This window comes from Ovis aries, chromosome 7, assembly GCF_016772045.2.
Source record: "Ovis aries strain OAR_USU_Benz2616 breed Rambouillet chromosome 7, ARS-UI_Ramb_v3.0, whole genome shotgun sequence".
Classification (NCBI taxonomy): domain Eukaryota; kingdom Metazoa; phylum Chordata; class Mammalia; order Artiodactyla; family Bovidae; genus Ovis; species Ovis aries.
In genome coordinates, this window is record NC_056060.1 from 29,088,677 (window position 1) to 29,110,841 (window position 22,165).

The window sequence follows — 22,165 nt, forward strand, 5'->3', positions numbered from 1 at the left end:
GCTAAGTAATGAAAACAAAGTTTCAGGGACAATTTCTCTTTTCTTCCCTAACACTGTGTTACCTCTTCCAGGCACATATAGATCATGTTTGGTTTGAAAAACAAGTAATAATTTCACTATAGACAAGATGTGGAGTAACAGTAGTGAAGGACATGTGCACATGCCTAGATGCTTAGCTGTGTCCGACTCTGCGATCCTATGGACTGCAGCCCACCAGGCTTCTCTGTCCATGGGATTATCTAGGCAAGACTACTTGAGTGCCTTGCCATGCCCTCCTCCAGGGGATCTTCCTGACCTAAGGATCAAACCCAGGTCTCCTGCATAGCAGTTGGATTCTTTACCATCTGAGCCACCAGGGAAGCCCAAGAATACTGGAGTGGATAGACTATCCCTTCTCCAGGGGATCTTCTTGACTCAGGAATCAAACTAGGGTCTCCTGCACTGCAGGCAGATTCTTTACCAGTTGAGCTACCAGGGAAGCCCATAGGGAAATGTCCTTCCAAATCAAGAAAAACAAACAAACATATAGTAAGAGAACAACAGGCAAGGGTAAAATAAGCAGGTAACAAAATTTTTACCTAATGAGTGGAATCTGAAAACCATAAGCTTCAGATTGTAATGAAAACTAAGAAGTCATAATGAGACTGATTTTTATGTATTTAAAGGGGGGCTGTCACCTTCACAGTGGCCATCTTTGCACACTATATATGCTTATTCCAGTAGAATACATATTCACCTTTAATCAATCCATTTCCAAAATTCTCGCTATAGAACTGCCCTCAGAGCAAGTGGCATATTGTTCTAAAGTTACCTAATGGGGGCAAACTTCTACCCTTCAGGAATAGAGCCGTAAGTCTTTGGGGAAGGATGGAATTTCCTCCCTGAAGCAACCTTAGTCAGCTCAGTTCTACAACCTCAGATTACTGCTGTTTCTGCATGAGGGGACAGGTTTACATAAGAAAGAGCAAGGGCATGCATTAGAAGCTTCAAGAAAGTCACACAAGGGCCTATGGCAACCTCCTAATGCCACTATTTGAGAGCTCCAAATGTCAAAAAGTTCTGATACCAAACCAAGATTTGCTTCACTATACAGCTTCCACTTTCTCTTAGAATTGTTCTCTGAAGCCACAGAAAGTATCAGCAGACTTGCAAATAGTATAAGTAAAGTCGTTCAGTTGTGTCCAACTCTTTGCGACCCCATGGACTGTAGCCTACCAGGCTCCTCTGTTCATGGGATTTTCCAGGCAAGAGAACTGGAGTGGGTTGCTATTTCCTTCTCCAGGTGATCTTCCCGACCCAGGGATCAAACCTGGGTCTCCAGCATTGCAGACAGATGCTTTACGATCTGAGCCACCAGGGAAGCCCTCAAATACTATGGATTGCTATAAAAAATGCCATTCTCCTTGGCCCAGTAACCTGCTGCCTTCACTTCAGCCTAAATATATGGCTCCTTTAAATAGTCCTCACAAAAGCAAAAGAGTCCCAGGAAAACATCTATTTCTGCTTTATTGACGATGCCAAAGCCTTTGACTGTGTGGATCACAACAAGCTGTGGAAAATTCTTCAAGAGATGAGAATAACAGACTATCTTAGCTGTCTCCTGAGAAATCTGTATGCAGGTCAAGAAGCAACAGTTAGAACTGTACATGGGACAGAATGGTTCCAAGTTGGGAAAGGAGTACATTAAGGCTGTATATTGACACCCTGCTTATTTAACTTATATGCAGAGTACATCATGTGAAATGCCAGGCTGCAGGAAGTTCAAGCTGGAATCAAGATTGCTGGGAGAAATAACAATAACCTCAGATATGCAGATGAGACCACCCTTATGGCAGAAACCAAAGAGGAACTAAAGAGCCTCTTGATGAAAGTGAAAGAGGAGAGTGAAGAAGCTGGCTTAAAATCCAACATTCAGAAAACTAAGATCATGGTATCCGGTCCCATCACTTCATGGCAAATAGATGGGAAACAATGGAAACAGTGAGAGTTTATTTTGGGGGGCTCCAAAATCACTGCAGATGGTGACTGCAGCCATGAAATTAAAAGACACTTGCTCCTTGGAAGAAAAGCTATGACCAACCTAGACAGCATATTAAAAAGCAGGGACATTACTTTATCAACAAAGGTCCATGTAGTCAAAGCTATGGTCTTTCCAGTAGTCATATATGGATGCAAGAGTTGGACTATAAAGAAAGTTGAGTGCCGAATAATTGATGCTTTTGAACTGTGGTGTTGGAGAAGACTCTGGAGAGTCCCTTGGACTGCAAGGAGGTCCAATCAGTCCATCCTAAAGGAAATCAGTCCTGAATATTCATTGCAAGGACTGACACTGAAGCTGAAACTCCAATACTTTGGCCACCTGATGGGAAGAACTGACTCATTTGAAAAGACCCTGATGCTGGAAAAGATTGAAGGCTGGAGGAGAAGGGAATGACAGAGGATGAGATGGTTGGATGGCATCACTGACTCAATGGACGTGAGTTTGAGAAAGCTCCAGGAGTTGGTGATGGATGGGGAAGGCTGGCATGCTGCAGACCATGGGGTTGCAAAGAGCTGGAAACGACTGAGTGACTGACTGAATTAAACTAAATGGTCCTCCTACGGCACCATTTCTTGTCCCTTCAATGTTCTGGTCACTCGCCACTCACTGAATTATAGGTGTTTCTGTGTTCCATCTGACTCCAATCTTTCCTCTGGTTTAAAAAAGCAATTTCCATTCCTTAAAGGAAATACAAGAAACATAAAACAAAATTTTTAATTTTTTCATTTTTAACACTTTCTAGAGATATCTGCTGCTAGTCCATCACTGGTTTTATTTTCAGGGCTCCCCCCCTCAAAGGAATACATTTTGCCTAGTCTGAAGATACAAACATTTATCCTGTTTGTTAATGCAACCCCTCATATTTCCTTAGCTGCTTCAGCACCTACTTTGCACCTGCAATGTACACATGTAAGTGTAAAATCAAAACCTCAAAGATTTTTCTCTCAAGTCCTAGTGTTAAGCAATATCGCACCCATTCTATGTTTTGAAGTTGGTTTTAGGGATTAAAAACCAGAACTCTGTATATTTACCTCCATTACATTTCACCTGGTCAGAGTTAGTCTCTAGTTCCAGCCAATTCTGCGAGTCAGTATTCTGATTCTATCATTCAAAGTATTAGTGATCCCAAGAACCTCAGTGTCACAAATTTAATAGTATACCGCGCAAGTGCTCATTCAAATAATTGTTTAAAAGAATGAAAGACCAGGATAGAGAAAGAATGATGTGATATATCAACATGGGCCTTCCTACATGTTGATACTAACGTATTATCAACTTCCTATGAGGATTGTTTAATTAAACATGAATTAATTATTAAGTCATTTGTTTTATCTTTACTTACAGACATACATTCTTACATATTCATACTCATACTCTGGTTCTTTATACAAAAGATGTCTTTGAGAAACTGTAAGTTAAATCACATTTTAAATATCAATGGAATTCAATATTGTAAGGATTTCTGTAATGAGAAAAAACCTATCCCTGATATGAATAATATTTTAGTAATGCTATTTTAACTGAGCATTGGTGTGTAGTGTTTATGAGTGAGGAGTGGCAAAATCAGAATAGTGATTAGCAGGAGCTAGATTCCAGGAGATTTTGTACAGAAGAGATAAACCTACACTTTATGGGGAAAAAAGAGGAAAAAATAATTTGTTATTGTGGATCTGTGTCTTGGAAAAACATTAAACTTTTTTAATTTGTAAAGACTGAATTAAAAAGGGAAGTATCAAAACATAATATTTACTTTTTCAAATATATATTGTTTAAGTAAACCTTGAATTTTTTTAGCGACAGTAAACAGAATGAAGGACAACAAAGGATGGAAGTAGTCTTAAGTCATGTTAATGCTACTGAATTAGGGAACTAGAATAACTGCATACCATCAGCAACATTCATTTCTGACTGTAGTCTACTACTTGTTAATACATTCATTGCTTCTTTGCTTATAAAGTACATAAAGTTATTTACCTAAAAGATAAATGGACAACCTATACTTTAACATTTTTGCCACCAATATGCTAAAAAAAATGTTGGAAAAAAAAAAAGTTGCAATTATTGAAGCACAGCTGAATGGCCCCAGAGCACATAGACTCCATTAAATTTGCTTACATCTAATTACTCCTGCCTAAGGCAGGTGACAAATTTATTCTTATAAATCTTTCTCTATCCAGTACCCCAAAAATAAAATGAAATAAAATCAGTCATTTTCAATCTAATCACTATCTAAAACTATTTGTAGTATAGCATTTGCTCTTTAAGACCTTATAAAGATGGGCTTTGTGCAATAATCATTATAATTATGTTTTTAATTGCTTACTACAAACATTTTCTTCCAGAAAAACTGGTGTAAGTCAATTATGAAATCATCTATTACCTTTCAAATTAAACCATTTGAGTCACTTAAAAACATTGTTATTTTGAAATTGTTATTCTAGTTGATACTATTCTAACTGATACTATTGATACTATTCTAATTGATGCTATTCTAGTATCCCAAATCGTAACTATATCTCATCTGAAATACCTGAAATATCTTTAACAAAGCAGATAAAAATGTGAGATTAAAAGTATAATACAGGCAGTCAAAAAGTCCCAAGATTTAACTACAATTTAGACACTGACTTTTCTGAACCTGTCAAAAAAGAAAAACACATCTCCTAGCTCCACTGAAAACCACAGGCTTAATTGTCTTGCCTATAATCCATCTGCTGCATGGAAAACTTCCAGTGATTTTTAGAGGTGGAGATAGAGAGGTGGATTGGATTTATGTTGCAGCACAATTATACAACATCTAAGTCTCTCTTTTTGCATAACAGGAAAATAAAACAGTAGAGGAAATATATGAAAAACAAACAAGCAAGCAAGCAAGTTACTTACAAAAGGAGAAAATTCAAATTATCCATAAACATGTGTTGACTTTCATATGTTAAAGCAAAAGAAAGACAACCTGAGTTCAAGCAAAAAATTTTTTGAAATACATACAATTCCTGAATAGATATTGAAGATGTATTTCACCAGAACAAATTAAGAAAAAAAAACAGTTAAGAGAAAGGAAGTTGTAACATAAAATAACTGGTGTCAAGAACCTAAACCCAGTGAGAAATGTAATTGTGTCAAAGAAGTTCTATCAATCAGATCATGAAAAGCAAATGTTGATTCTAGAAAACACTGAGGGCAAAAGAAGGGGGGTGACAGAGGATGAGATAGTTAGATGGCATCACTGACTCAATGGACATGAGTTTGAGCAAACTCCTCTGGGAGATAGTAAAGGACAGGGAAGCCTGGCGTGCTGTAGTTGATGGGGTCACAAAGAGTCAGACACAGCTTTGTGACTGGACAACAACAACATATATATACATTGCAGGCAGATTCTTTACTGTCTGAGCCACCAGAAAAGCCCCTATGTGTGTGTGTTTATAATAACTATATATATATAGTAACAATAATATGTGTGTTCAAACTTCAAGGAGTAGAAACTGGGGGAGAAATGTTGCTGGAAAAAGTAAAGGATGTATATCAAACACATACAGGCAAAGGATTCAAGTTACTTTAAATTAGAATTGAATGAAGATAACTTTTCAACACAAAGAATCAGTAGCATTCTCCCAGGAGAATGCTTTCTAGGCAGGATTCTGAGTCTCAAATCCCCTCAAAGATACCTAGTTACCAATAAAATTGTCTAAATAGAGTGAAATCCTATCAGGTCTCTCTAGACTGGAATTGGTGAACATTTTCTACAAGCCAAACAGTAAACATTTTGGGTTTTGTAGGCCATACAGTCTCTTTTGCAATTACTCAACTCTTACATTGTAACAAGAAAGTATCCACAGACAATATGTAAACAAATGAGCATGCTATATTCTAATAAAACTTTTTCTCTATTCATCTTTATTTTCAGCTTATAAAATAGAACATATAAGGCCCATCATGTTAAACATATTACTGAAGAAAATACAGCAAGCCATTTTGAATCAAGGTCAATCCTTTGTATCATTGGGATATAAGAATCCCAAATAGGACTGTTTCTGGCCTGCCTATGGGCCAGTCCCTTAAATTCCTTATATTTATTAGGAAGGACTGAAAAGTTTTTATTGCATTTTTTGTATTAATACTTTAAAAATTATAAGCTGAAAATGATTATGAAAAGATTAAAGCTAATTGTAATTAAAGCTAATGAATCCCTCTTAGAACAACATGAAACATTAAAACATCCCACAGAGCAAAAGATAGAAATTTTTTAAAAATATCATGAGAAATAGTTAACATCAAATGGATAAAATGAAAATGGATAAGAAGAAAAATTAAGACATTACTTATTGACTCACCAATCTTACTGAGAATCTCTCAGACAACAGAAAAAGAGGAAACACTTCTAAATTTTATGAGGCCAGGGTAACCTTATTACCCGTATATGTCATTACTAGGAAAGAAGATTATATCTTTCTTTTCAACATGCATGCAAAATTCCTAAACAGAGTATAAGCAAACTGAATCAAGCAATAAAGAAAGGGACAATTCATTATGGAGTGTTACATGGCAATAAAAAGACATCAAATACTTATCCAGGCTATAATATACATAAACCTTGAAAACACTTTCAGATGAAAGAAGCCAGTCATGAAAGACAACATACTGTAGGACTCCATTCATAGGAAATGTGCAGAACAGCAAATATATAAAGACATAAAGATGGGAATATACTGTGAATATACTAATAACTGTACACTTTAAATGGGTGAACTGCATGGCATATTAATTATATTTCTGTAAAACTGTTATAAATAGTGTACAATATATAATAGTTACATGCTCAGACAAAACAGATATAGAACTTTTAAGAGATAAGCGAAATTCAGGAGAGCACATAAAAAATTATTTTTAACTGTTTTTGACAATTACAGTGATGGTGGGGGTATTAGCATTGTGATTCTGAAACTGTTTCACACATTGCTAAAATTTTAATATCCGTATTTATTAACATGCTGAAAGTCAACATGAGTTTCTTGGAAGCAGAACAGATGATACTCATACACACAATAAGTAGATAATATCATTCTGGTTCTTCTTGGTGCCAGCTCTTTACCCAGAAGCAAGATGAGAATGAGATTCAATATTTTAAGCAGTTGCATCCTCTGTAGGTAAGGTATAAAACTGCATATTTACTTAGGAAAAAGGGGACAGTTGTTTCCCCTCTCCTTCTGAGAGATTCTTTGGAAAAGTAAAAGCAAAGACTTGTGTCTTCATTTTGTAATGTAAAAAAAAATCTCTCTGGGGAGGAAAGTGTCTCCAGTTTTACAACCCAGATGTCTCCAAGGTCCAGGTCTCATCCCTCCACCCTTGAAATGTAAACACAGACCTCCAGAGAAGTAAGTCTCTCTGGAGTCCTCTCTGTCTATTCCATCATACATTAAATTTTAATGCTTGCTTTTAACTGAGGTCCCAAGTTGCTGTAAAATTTGCTCAGAAAGCCCTAATTGTGCAGAAGCATAAACGCATTTTCTCTACAACCCTACTTATATAATATGGTACAAAATGAATGAGAAATTGAATTAAACCAAAAGACTGGATTGTTAAGTCAGATTCAAACAAATCTGAGACCTTATCCAGCACCTATCTTTACTGATAACTTAAAGAACAGAAGTAAACAAACAACTCAGCAAATCAAGCAGAGGTCAAGGACCATCAGAACAACTCTCCATGTCCTTCACTGTCATACTGATTATGCTCTGGCACAGGAGGGCATACAGAGTCAATTAGAATTATAGCACCATTCTTCATATCTTGCCCATCAAAATCTACTTTCTTTTGCATACATTCACTTTTACTGTGACCAGGGTGGTGTGACCAGAGATATTACTGTCCAATTAAACTGTGGATTCCATCTGGTTTGAGGATTTACCTGTATCCCAGATATCACAGTATAGGTTTTAACGGCCATTGGTTCCCAGATGTCATTGTGCAACACGCTCTCTTCAGGTCAACATAGTGTTGTTATTCCTTTATCTGTCCAAACTCCACCAATGCACCATGAAAAGACAGATCTCACTTATATCTGTGGTACTTGGTCCATTAGAAAACAAGCATAAAGGTCACATGTTCAGTAACGTCCTACCATAATCTATGCTAACGGTAGTATGCTAACTGGCATCTTTAGCTTGGTTTCTGATGCTCCTGATTGTTGATCTTTAAACATAGCAACTTCCATAATGATTAGAATATTCCATAGTCTCCTCTGGGTAAGTATTTAGGCCTTCTTCCAATACTGTTGACTGACACAATGTTCCATGAAAGTAAACACTCTATTAGTTCAGTTATTTAGAGCTCTGTTGTCCCTCCAGGGCCATTTCTAGATGTAGTCAGTCTCCTGGAAAAGAGCTCCCTCTAGTGTCTATAATTGGACTAGCAAGTTCTTTTCATCACGATAAACTTTCAGGAATATTACGTATTTTGGTCTGATATAGAACCGAAAAGTCAGGATCAAAAATCCACACAGAACATCTAGCACAGTAGAGGAAATAGTAATCAAGCCACAATGTGTGTTATTACCATGGTACTTTAGTGACATTTGTATAGTTCAGAAAAATGGCTTGCACACAAAATGTGAATCTCATGAGATTATCAATTAGCATATTATGCCAAACACAGCTCTGCCTGGCCATCACAGATTTTCCATAAATGTACTTCATATAACTCCAGAGAAGTGTTATCAGTAATATCAATTCATTGTATCTCTAGTAAGTCCATCTCCCTCAAGAGCGGTGTTCCAATTTCCTTAAATGAAGTCCATTCAGTCCGGTTCAGTCGCTCATTCGTGTCCAATCTTTGTGACCCCCATGGACTGCAGCACGCCAGGCATTCCTGTCCATCACCAACTCCTGGAGATTGCTCAGACTCATGTCCATTGAGTCAGTGATGCCATCCAACCATCACATCCTCTATCGTCCCCTTTTCCTCCTGCCTTCAATCTTTCCCAGCTTCAGGGTCTTTTCCAATGAGTCAGTTCTTCCCATCAGATGGCCAAAGTACTGGAGCTTTAGCTTCAGCCTCAGTCTCTCCATTGAATATTCAGGACTGATTTCCTTTAGGATGGACTGGTTGGATCTCCTTGCAGTCCTAGGACTCTAAAGAGTCTTTTTCAATGCCATAGTTCAAAAGCATCAATTCTTCCGGTCTCAGCTTTCTTTATGGTTCAACTCTCACATCCATATATGAATCCTGGAAAAACCATAGCTTTGACTAGATGGACCTTTGTTGGCAAAGTAGTGTCTCTGCTTTTCAATATGCTGCCTAGATTTGTTATAGCTTTTCTTCCAAGGAGCAAGCATCTTTTAATTTCATGGCTGCAGTCCCATATGCAGTGATTTTGGGGTTGACACTGTGGTGATTCTGCAGTGATTTAAATGAAGTCCATTACATTCACATATTCTGTATTTGAAGGACTAGATCAGGCTATAGTATTCGGGTCTCAGTCATGTCTGACTCTTTGTGACTCCCGTGGACTGTGGCCCGCCAGGCATCTCTGTCTATGGAATTCTCCAGGCAAGAATATTGGAGTGGGTTGATGTTTCCTTCTCTAAGATCAAGCTATGACAGGTGGTAAAAATCTGTTTTCCATTACACCTAGGTAGGTGTCTTAGCAACATACTGTTCTGTTTTATGCCCACAAAGAATGAAAAAGCTCTACTGTTTGGAATTTTTCACCTACATAATTTATTAGTAATTATCATCAGAAAAATGATTGGAATGGTAACTATAGACAATAAATCAATAACTGAGTGTAACTATAGTAAATAAACTACCACTATACTGAACCATCAACTGGAACTTTGTCATTCTGTTGCTTCAGATTGCCCAGGTAAAATCTTCAGATAGAGCTCATATATCAGCAACTTCCATTCTCTGTAGGAAAGAGGTCCAGAGTTTCCTCTCAACATAAGTAGACAGTATTAGATCTGAGAGGGATGCCTTAAGTGTGTTATTCTCTAGCTCAGAGGGGCTGGCAGGTCACATGACTGCACTCTGCTAGAATTGTAATCTACTTATAAGCGCTTTCCCATCTCCTCTGATACCCTTCATTTCCATTTACAACCTGTTTTGACCCATACCCTTTCCCCTATGATTGGCCTTTCTGGCTCAGTATATGTATTATAAAACCACAAGGGCCGTAAGAACAGCAGCCTAGTTAACACTTCTCCTTGGACTCACTCAAAGGTTGATATTACAGATTTTGACAGATAAAGAATCACAGGACACATGGCCCTGTGTTTAGACATAGGCCTTAATTTACCTCCGTGGGTAAAGCTGTGACATATTCCCAAGAGTCTTTAAGGATACGCAATGTCAAATTTAGTAGTATTAATATTGCGTTTTCTGCATTGATAACATTTTCTTTTGGTGCATGTAACTTTAAGCTCAGGCCTGGGACCAAGAGATCAGGCAAAACCAAACAAACAAAAAAACTTGTAAAATGGGAAAAATAGATAGTTGTATACTTAAATCATTCCCCATCACCTCATTCTTACCTTCCAATCCCAGACGCATTCCCAGTAGAATCTTGGCATTGCTTGCTACCATAGTCAATGTTGGCATAAAATAATTTAATTAAGCTAATCATTAAATCCCTTTTTCCTTTCTGGCCATTTTAATTAACTAGTGCATCAATTTCCCGTTTCAGTCTTCAATTATATCGCTGCTCTACGGATGTTAACAAATGTAGCATACCTGTGAGACATTTCTTGTCCATTTCTGTGTATTTATAGCAGTAAAATGTATACAATGGTCAGATTATACTGAAGTGGGCCAAAGGATGGGGAATTGGCTGCTCCAACCTTTAACCATACTTCCCAATATTGCCTAAGTTAAATCCAGCTCAGGGTTAAACAGGTATCATCCCAGTTAACACTCATTTGCAGCCTCTTGGGGCTTTTGGTAAAGGTCCAATATAGTCTACTTGCCAGCTAATATTCCAGTTCTTGGCTTTGGGAAATTTTATTCACTGCCATGTTTGTTTTCATTTTTAAAATTGGCTTTAAATAAAATACGCCAATTTTAAATTTCAGGAAATATATACAGGCATGCAAGCATCAACATAATTACACAGAATATTTCCACCACTCTAAAAAAGTTAATGAGAAAAGTTGGATGCTGTCATTTTCCCACTCTGCAGTCAGTCCTTTCTCCAACTCCCAGCATCTGGCATCCAGTTACTTACCATGTGTCTATAATTTTCTATTTTTAAAATGTCACATAAATGGAATAATATAATATGAGCTTACTTGTATCTCACAACTCTCAAATACTTTCTTCTTTGATTAGTAGGTTAATAGAAGTATGTTGGTTAATTTCAAAATGTGGGGTGGGGGTTCTCCAGATACATCTCTGTTAATTTTGTATATTCGGAGATGTGTATCTTTTCTCCTATCTTTTCATTTCCCTCCTTTATGCCTCCTTTCTTTTGGATGGCTTGGAAGTGTTTTTTTTGTTTTTTTTGTTTTTTTTTTTTAACTATGTGGCCCTATGCAAGGTAACTAAGTTGGAAGATATGTTACTTCCCCCTGAATAGTTTCTTCACTTCCCAAGAGTAAGGTTTTCATGACCTACTCACATATCATCATTTACGCCAATGGATCTGTGTTCAACTTAGTGAATTTTTTAAAAATAGACATATTTATGTAATCAAAACTCAAATCCAGATTTAGATCATTGCCAGTATCTCCCTAGTCAATACTTGCCCTCTTGGAGATAACAGTTTTCCAGATTCTTAACACTGTAGATGCATTTTTTTCTATTCTTGAATTTTATATGCTTGAATCATACAGAATATGCTCCATATACGTGTGTGTATGTTAGTCGCTCAGTTGTGTCTGACTCTTTGCAACCCTATAGACTATAGCCTGCCAGGCTCCTCTGTCCATAGAACTCTCCAAGCAAGAGTATTGGAGTGGGTTGCCGTTCCTTTCTCCAGGGGATCTCCCTGTCCCAGCGATTGAACTGGGTCTCCCACATTGTAGGCACATTCCTTACCATTTGAGCCACCAAGGAAGTCCCAATATTATATATACACATACCAAAAAAAGATGATCAGCATCACTCCCATGTTATCTCTGGGAAAGGGAATGATTGGCAAGAGAAGAGTTGATAGAAAATACAACAAATTTTTCTGTAACGTGAAAATTTACCATGTATTGCAAGAATGTTTTCATGTAATACTTATACAATTAAAAATAAATATTTCTAAATGGCAGGACTGTTCTGAAATCCAATATGGAAATAGTGTTTAAATAAGTCTAAAAACCAGAAACGTCAATAAATCCTAATTCATTAATATGAAAATTTCATGAGTTCACTCACACCTGTAAGACACTGAAGTTATGTAAAACAATTATTGGAAATATGTTTCTATACATCCATATAGAGCCAACTCTCATATAAGACTATTCCATAATTTTAGGGCCACAGAACTTTGCTGACACCTTCTCCACCTGGAAAGGTCCTACTGTCCCATTCTTTTGCTTAAAATTTTTTCTTAAAATTAAAGTGTGTGTGTGTTGGGGCGGGGGTGGGGTGGGGTGGTAAGCCTGAACACCTACACTGCGTCATTCATATCTGTATCTTTAGAAGGACTGTGCCACTCAGCAAATCTTTCTTTAATAGTGTTCTTGAGAATAATTTTTGTCTCTGTGCACCTATAGGCAATCAATAGAAACTATGTGCTATAAATGTTAAAATCAGATCTATACTTTTGTCATTGGAATGTCAGGGACAAATCAACTTGGTTTTATACTTTACCCAAAAGTTTAATACCGTTAATCACCATCTCCAACCTTTACAGTGAGGCACACACACATACACACACACAAATGAAAAGTAGTATCAGTCACAGTAAGGTCATAGTCTATAGCTCTGTTTTTCTAACAGGTCAGGTTCTCTCAGGGTTATAATCTATTCCATTTTCTAGCAGTATTAGGGGCAGAATATGTACTGTCCAGCGAAGTGTCACATGAACTTCAATATGGAACTATGCAATCTTAGAAAATCTGCCAGTGAGCAACAAAGAAAGTGAGAGCATACTCTGTGCACATTCATAGGGAAACTCAAGGCAAATATATCTGTAGTGAGAATTTCAATCAAAAGAGTTGCTGAGCAGCATTTTCTCAAAAATAAGAACACAAAACCACCTCATTTTTTTCTTTTTAACAGCTAAGGAGATCAACTGCATGTTCTCTAAATAAGGCTTTCCACTAAAGATAACACCTTGATTTCTACAAGAAGAGAGTAGCTTGGTGTTTACCAAGAAGAAATACTATGGAATCTTCCTTTTAACACTGTTTAAAATGTGAATTTATTTGCAACATCTTCCATAGCTTGAGACCTTGTTATTTCAGAGATCAGCAAGGTATACACTATCAAATGAGGTACATGATTTAGGCTTTGAGAACCCTGAGGCTCCAGAGCATTTACTGTAATAGGCTCATGAAATAAATGAATTGGGCTCAAACCCCATGGTTTCTTGAAAATGAATATAATTATAAAAACTCAAAACAACAAACTGAATGTGTTCACATGTAATATCCATATTTGAATCAGATTACCACCTGCCTGTTGTGTCTGTGCTAACCGATCAAATGACACTATCTCAAACATGAATTTCTCATTGTCCTCAACAAAAATCCACTACCCAGCATATTTCTGATACCAGAGAGTCAATCATTCTATTGATACTTAGCATTATTCAAGGTGTGTTAAAAAAAAGATAAAAATATCATGTGTTGTGCCAAATATAGATTTTAAAAAGCTTAAAAAAATAATCAATCTATACTTTTTGTTCCCTATGAATCTGAATTCCATATCTTATAAAAGGAACTTAAATTGAAGGACTAAAATATAATGCCAGTTTAGAGGCAGTTATATATTTAGGGACAAAAAAGAAAGCCAAAAAAGAAAAAAGACTCACTATTAATCACTTTGGTAAGTAATCAAAAGCCCATTCTAAAACTTACCCTTACTCAATTCCTTTAGCTTATAACTCCACGTTTTTATATTCTAAATCAATCTTCCTTGTCAGTTGTAACTGTTTATTAGTGAACTCAGATTATCTGAGTGGTAACAGACAGCTCCCTTGAAAGTCTGGCTACATACCTAGAGCTGCTACTTTGATGATGATTGCTTGAATGTTAGATGATATCATCTCTTGGAGCAAATCTTCCTGGTTTCTCTGCCAAAGGTAAGCTAAAGGCTGGAGATTAAGCCTTTTACACCTATAAAATAATTAAAAAAAAACACATAACATCTTAATGTTCTATATTTAGATCCATAGCAATTTGATTTTAAACATACTGCTTCTCTCAAGGATTTTAGCATATAAAATACTTTAAAAAGCATGTTTTGCATAATGAAGTTTATGTATATAACATAAACATGTTTAATATCCACAAGCTATGCCTAAACAGATAAAAATGAAATCTCCAGGCAGATTAGAAATATTAATTTTAGTAAGACTCTAAGTTTAGAAATCTAGCAAAAAAGCTTCCAAATGCTAACAGATGATTATTCTTGTTTTTAGAACTTCCTTAGGAGTCAAAATTGCAAAGCTATGCAAAATAGGCAAATAAATTTATCCTAATAAAATAATCATATTAATTAGGATAAATTTATACCCTAATAAGAGATAATCATATCTTAATAAATAATCATATACTGATTAAATTTATAATATCTATGGTTATATGAACTACTCTTATCTGACTTTGAAACTTTTTTTTAAAGAATTTGACTCTGAGTGGGTAGAGATAAATTAGAAGTATGAGAGTTAACAGATAAAAATTATCTATTATATATATAAAATAGACAAACAACAAGGGTTTACTGTGTAGTATAGGGAACTGGAACTATATTCAGTATTTTATAATAACCTATAATGGAAAATAATCTGGAAAAAATATACGACTTTGCTATATACTGAAACTTTGCTATACATACTTTGCTATACACTTTGTTATACTTTGCTATATACCTGAAAATAACATAATATTGTAAATCAAGTATACTTCAAAATAAAAGAGAAAAAAGGTGAAAAGATACTTTAATAAAAACAAGCAAAAAGAATCAAGAATAAGCATAACTATAATGACAGCAAAAAAAAAAAAGAATTCACGTCTGAGTGAAAAGAAAGAAAACAGTAATAACAAAAAGTGCATACACTGAGCACTTAATATGCTGCAAGTATTGTACTACAAATTTTACATTATGGTGCTAGAAGAATTCGGATTTTGGAGTCCAGACAAATCTGAGTTTGAAACCTCCTCCTAAACTCACTAGCTGCATGACTTTAACAAGTCAGAGCTAAACTTAAGTTTTCTAGTTCATATACAGGGACAAAAACGTTTCTTTCCAAAGTTCTTGAGAAGATTACAATATTAGAAAGTGAAGTCACCTTTTATTCCTCTTTTCTTCACATTCTACATCTAATCTACCACAATGCAGAATACAATCACTCCTCACCAGTACCACTGGTAACATGCTGGTCGGAGGCCACTATCTTTCGGCATACAGGATCCTAGTTCCCCGACCAGGGACTGAACCCACACACCTGCAGTGGAAGCAGAGTCTGTGTGTTTGTTTGTTTTTTCACTCTACTTGGCAGAGAATTTTTATTTTTTAATATAAATTTATTTATTTTAATTGGAGGCTAATTACTTTACAGCAGAGTCTTAACCACTGGACTGCCAGAGAAGTTTCCATTCTAGCTCTTTTAAAATAATTTTCAATATAATAGTCGGTGTGATCCTTTTAAAACATAAATGGATTGTGGGATTCCTCTGCTCTAAACCCTCCCTTGTCACTCCTAGTAAATAAGCTCTTCAGGGATCCCACCCCAGTTGGCTCTCATACCTCACCTCCCACTACACTCCAACCTGCCCCCCACCCTGCCTGCTCACTCTTGTCTAACATACTTGCCATGTTCCCTACCTTCCTCACTTGCCTCATGCCTTTAGTTAGATATCAGGGAGGATTAATTAATTAAAATTAATATAGATTAACTTAATCAATTAAAAGTAATATAGATAAAAATGTTGTAAAATGCTTGGATAAAATAGGTATTCAATAAACAGTAGAGACAAGTGATTCACTCAAGTCACACTGTAAGTGGCTGAGCTCAAATTTCAAGTAAAAAATATAGCTCTAAGCTCCACCATCCCTAGTGTCAGTAAGGCTTCCTGGATGACTACTCCAGCATACATGGAACACTCTGTCTTGCAGAAAATTCCAATACTTATTAAATGTACCATATATTTGGTCATTTACTCATACATGGTCTTAAGAAATATTAATACCACTTTTTTTTCTTGCACATATACCTTGACTTTCAAAGAAATCAAGATCTTCCTTAATGTTGAGACTGTTTTATATAATTTTCTTTTGTAAAATGTCCTGAGCATCTAAATCAATGTTGAGACAATGCTGAGGCAGTTAATAAACATAAAATAACAAAACTGTAACTACCCACGTAACACAAGCATTACAGTTTTTGCTGTCCTATCACCAATATTTAATGTCTACTAACCAAATTTTTCTCTCCACATTTTTGAGGTAAACATTTTTTGGTTGGTTTTTTTTTGAAGAAAATTTTATCCTTTCCTGGCCTTACTGGAAAATTCTTGGTTGTTTCTTTGGCATCCCTGATCTTTTGAGTATCTTTAGACTTAAGTAAGTCATATTTCTTTGGGGTCTTCCCTGGTGGTGCAGTGGTAAAGAATCTGCCTGACAATGCAGGAGATTCAGGTTTGATCCCCGGGTGGGAAAGATGCCCTGGAGAAGGTAAGGGCAACCCACTCCAGTATTCTTCCCTGGAGAATCCCATGGATGGAGGAGACTGGTGAGCTACAGCTCATGGGGATGCAAAACAGCTGGACATGAGGAGCCTAGCAGGCTACAGTCCGTAGGGTCACACAAAGTCAGACACGACTGCGCGACGTCACTTCACTAGCGACTAAACAACAATGTATTTCTTTACCTATTTAAATTCTTTACCAGCGTAAAATATCATGGCTGAAATAAGTTTCCTCTAAATCACTACTGTATTTGAGCGTGTGACATCTATTCAATTCATTATATCTCAAAAATATAATGAAGAAATTGCAAATTGGAGAGTGGCTAATTCAAAACTGAGTTTGTAGACCCATGGCTCCCAATAAAGAAAGTTAAGTCACTCAGTTGTGTCCGACTCTTTGCGACCCCATGGACTGTAGCCTACCACGCTCCTCTGTCCATGGGATTTTCCAGGCAAGAGTACTAGAGTGGGTTGCCATTTCCTTTTCCAGAGGATCTTCCCAACCCAGGGATCAAACCTGGGTCTCCCAAATTGTGGGCAGACGCTTTACCATTTGAGCCACCAGGGAAGATTAAAAAAAATACTGCAGATGTGCTTTTTTTTTTTTTTTTTTTTTGGTGCTGAAACCCGGGAATGAACAGATGTGCTTTATTGTATATAATATGGTTAAACTATTTGTTGAAGTGTACCTGAGACTGCATTTTGAGAAACAGTTTGCCTCCACTTTTGAGTAGCCAATGGGCCCCTCTCTCATGTAGATATAAAGCGGCTTCCCAACAGGAACACATTTTTATTGTCTCCTTAAAGCTTTCATGAATAGATGTCAGTCCTACCTACAGTTTGGCTACCCATTAAATCACGTATGTTTGAATTTATTCAAAAGCAAAGATTTTTACACAAAACATTCTCAGAGAATATGACTTAAAACTAGATGAGAATAATATTATTTTTAACATTTGGCTAAGGGATATGCAATCCTTCTCCATCTATAAGTCAGCTGTTCTCAAATGCAGGCAGACAGAACACAAGGAAAATTTTTTCAAAATACACATTACTATCTCACATGGGAGGCAGGGGAGATGGGAGGAGTAACAATCTAATGATTCCTTTAAAGTTGAATGGGTTTTTATAGAAGTATTTCAACCTCATGAATATTCTTTTCTAAGAACTGAGTTTGAAGGACCAAAGAAGATATTTCTTAATATATTTTTCCTTTAAAATATTACTATACTATTTCTATTTGCTCCTGATTTTTATTACAAATGATAATGAGTTAAAAATATTAAAAAGTTATACTATTTCAAATAAGGGAAATTTGAGACTAATACTTCAAAAAAAGTTTTGCTTCAATTTTTATTATAATTCTTCCTTATGGTAAGTAGATAAGTTTTCTCATGCATAGATATAAGGATAGAAAAAAAAGTAAAACTACAACTTTTGTTACTTAGGGCAATACATTTAGTTTCATGGGACACGTGGCGGCGGTGGTGGTTCAGTCACTAAGTCGTGTCTGACTCTGCGATCCCATGGTCTATAGCCCACCAGGCTCCTCTGTCCATGGGACATGTAGAATGCTATATCTATTTATTATTTGGGTACAATTATTTATTTTTCATTAATTCACATTCTTAATTTACATTTAAAAAATATAAAACAAGTTAATGTTCTCTTACACGTTTTCTACTCGAACACGCTGATAGTCAGAGAGTATAGCACCTACTGATATTCCCTCTACTTCTTCTTTCTCCTGAAAATAAAGCAAAACATGTTTAAAAAAATAAATAAGCATGTGGCTCTGTATCATGTTCTGAAAATTATAAATGAATTGTTTCATTTAGAAAACCACCTTGAAATAGAATAATTTACTGAAAATACAATCCACGTTCAGGGGAAAAAAAGTATATTAAAAAAATATATGTTTAACTCACCCTCTCAGTTCTGGGGAGAAATAATTATTCTTTTTACCAAAAACCCCAATTACTAGAGACCATTTTCAAAGGAGAAGATAAAGGCAGCACTTCCAAAATGTTTTCTGACTTGATATACCTTTAAAGATTCACTGATGTTTGACAGAAGTTTCTAAGAAATTTTTATTTAAGGAAATTTTTTCTATTTAAGGAAGTTTTCCCAGATTAAGTAACTTTAAAAAAATTGAACCAGTGGTTCAGTTCAGTCGTTCAGTAGTGTTTGACTCTTTGAGACCCCATGGACTGCAGCATGCCAGGCCTTCCTGTCTATCACCAACTTCCAGAGTTTACTCAAACTCATGTGCATCAAGTCAGTGATACCATCCAACCGTCTCATCCTCTGTCGTCCCTTTCTCCTCCTGCCTTCAATCTTTCCAGCATCAGGGTCTTTTCAAATGAGTCAGTTTTTCACAGCAGGTACCCAAACTATTGGAGTTTCAGCTTCAGCATCAGTCCTTCCAATGAATATTCAGGACTGATCTCCTTTAGAATGGACTGGTTGGATCTCCTTGCTGTCCATGCAACTCTCAAGAGTCTTCTCCAACACCACAGTTCAAAAGCATCAATTCTTTGGGGTTCAGCTTTCTTCACAGTCCAATTCTCACATCCATACATGACCACTGGAAAAACCACAGCTTTGACTAGACAGACCTTTGTTGGCTGAGTAATATCCCTGCTTTTTAACATGCTGTCTAGGTTGGTCATAACTTTCCTTCCAATGAGCAAGTGTCTTAATTTCATGGCTGCAGTCACCATCTGCAGTGATTTTGGAATTCCCAAAATAAAGTCTCTCACTGTTACCATTGTTTCCCCATCTATTTGCCATGAAGTGATGGGACCGAATACCTTGATCTTAGTTTTCTGAAAGTTGAGTTTTAAGCCAGCTTTTTCACTCTCTTCTTTCACTTTCATCAAGAGGCTCTTTAGTTCTTCTTTGCTTTCTGCCATAAGGGTGGTGTCATCTGCATATCTGAGGTTATTGATATTTCTCCCCAAAATCTGGTTTCCAGCTTGTGTTTCATCCAGCCCAGCATTTCTCATGACATACTCTGCATACAAGTTAAATAAGCAGGGTGACAATATACAGCCTTGACGTACTCCTTTCCTGATTTGGAACCAGTCCATTGTTCCATGTCCAGTTTTAACTATTGCTTCTTGACCTACATACAAGTTTCTCAGGAGGCAGGTCAGGTGGTCTGGTATTCTTGTCTCTTGAAGAATTTTCCACAGTTTGTTGTCATCCACACAGTCAAAGGCTTTGGCATAGTCAATAAAGCAGAAGTAGATGTTTTTCTGGAACTCTCTTGCTTTTTTGATGATCCAATGGATGTTGGCAATTTGATCTCTGGTTCCTCTGCCTTTTCTAAATCCAGCTTCAACATCTGGAAGTTCACAGTTCACATACTGTTGAAGCCTGCCTTGGAGAATTTTGAGCATTACTTTGCTAGGATGTGAGAAGAGTGTAACTGTGAGGTAGTTTGAGCATTCTTTGGCATTGCCTTTCTTTGGGATTGGAATGAAAACTGACCTTTTCAGTCTTGTGGCCACTGCTGAGTTTTCCCAATCTGCTGGCATATTGAATGCAGTGCTTTTACAGCATCATCTTTCAGGATTTGAAATAGTTCAGCTGGAATTCCATCACCTCCACTAGCCTTTTTCATAGTGATGCTTCCTAAGGCTCACTTGACTCATTCTAGGTGAGTGATCACACCATCATGATCATCTGGGTCATGAAGATCTATTTTGCATAGCTCTTCTGTCTATTCTTGCCACCTCTTCTTAATATCTTCTGCTTCTGTTAGTTCCATGCCACTTCTGTCCTTTATTGTACCCATCTTTACATGAAATGTTCCCTTGGTATCTCTAGTTTTCTTGAAGAGAACTCTAGTCTTTCCCTTTCTATTGTTTTCCTGTATTTCTTTGCATTGATCATTGAGGAAGGTGTTCTTATCTCTCCTTGCTATTATTTGGAAATCTGCATTCAAATGGGTATATCTTTCCTTTTCTCCTTTTCGTTTCACTTCTCTTCTTTTTACATCTATTTGTAAGACCTACTCAGCAAACAGTTTGCCTTTTTGCATTTCTTTTTCTCAGGGATGGTCTCTATCAATGCCTCCTGTACAATGTCATGAACCTCCGTCCATAGTTCATCAGGCACTCTGTATATCAGATTTAATCCCTTGAATCTATATATCACTTCCACTGTATAACTGTATGGGATTCCACTGTATAATCATAGGCAATAGTATCAGTAGATGAAGGAATACAATGATTTTAATCTGTATCTTAAAAAAAAAAAAATGACTGGCAGAGGAACATCCAGGAAGTACTGATGATAGAGGATAAAGACATCTCAGATGAGAAGGACACAATGAATTCTTGTCAACAGAGTTACACGTCAGAAAACCCAACACTATATTCAGCAGTATCCCCCAGGGATGAGTGCTAACCTATCTAGCATACCCATTAAAAATGTAATTTCAAATATGATCTAGTTTGTAGATGAAAGCTAGAATGGATTAAAAAGAAAAGAAAATCAGTCAAGTACCTAGATGGACAGGGACAACACAGGGATTTGGAAGGACAGGCCCAGGATGAGATTTAATGAAAAGAAGTATAAAATAATACACTAAGGGAAGAATTATACACAACACAGGTATAAATTAGGGAACAGTTATCTAGAAAACAGATATGAAGAAAGTGACTAGTTACTAATAATAAACTGAATAGAAATTCTCTGAATAGGCATAAAAGAAAAGTCATCCTAGACATACGGAGTACAGAAGAAACTACTTCAGAGAGATGACTTCTTTATTAACACTCTGGTCTTTCCAAACTTGTAAACCTACAAAGTACAATAGCGTTTCACATAAAAATAAATGTAATACTTTGAGATATTCTAAAATAACCTTGAAAGTCCTAAAACGATACCACAACAAAAAACAAAAATGAACAACAGGAATCTCTCATGTCTTTGAAGATTAAAGCAAATTTAAAATTTCTACTCTAAAATGATAGAGAAATACCTTCCCAAATTTCTTTGAAATAAATAGATTCTCCAGGAAAAGAGCTATTTCCTTTGTTTTCTTATTTCAGCAACTTTGTGAGAACATTTGCTTGTAACCTTTCTCTAACCTTCCTAGCCACTGTATTTTTATAAAAGTCATTGTATTAGTAGAAAAAAGGCAAAATGAAGTGTTTCTCGTTACATGCAAATATGGCATAGATCATAGAGTAGTGAGTGATGTTATCAATGAGATCAAAATTTCAGTTATATTTTTATACCCTATATTGTTTATCTGAAGTTCTATCAAAAGAAAG

At 36.3% G+C, this 22,165-nt stretch overlaps 1 protein-coding gene across 1 annotated transcript in view; it reads right to left on the reverse strand.

The window, feature by feature from the left end:
* The window catches only part of DPH6 (diphthamine biosynthesis 6), a 192,586-nt gene that overhangs the window by 66,444 nt on the left and 103,977 nt on the right, over positions 1-22,165 (reverse strand). The window contains exons 4-5 of the mRNA XM_004010428.5: positions 18,551-18,624; positions 14,186-14,304 (exon numbers count right to left, since the gene is read on the reverse strand). Of these exons, the coding sequence (XP_004010477.1) occupies positions 14,186-14,304; positions 18,551-18,624 (193 nt within the window). The remainder of the gene's footprint in view (positions 1-14,185; positions 14,305-18,550; positions 18,625-22,165) is intronic.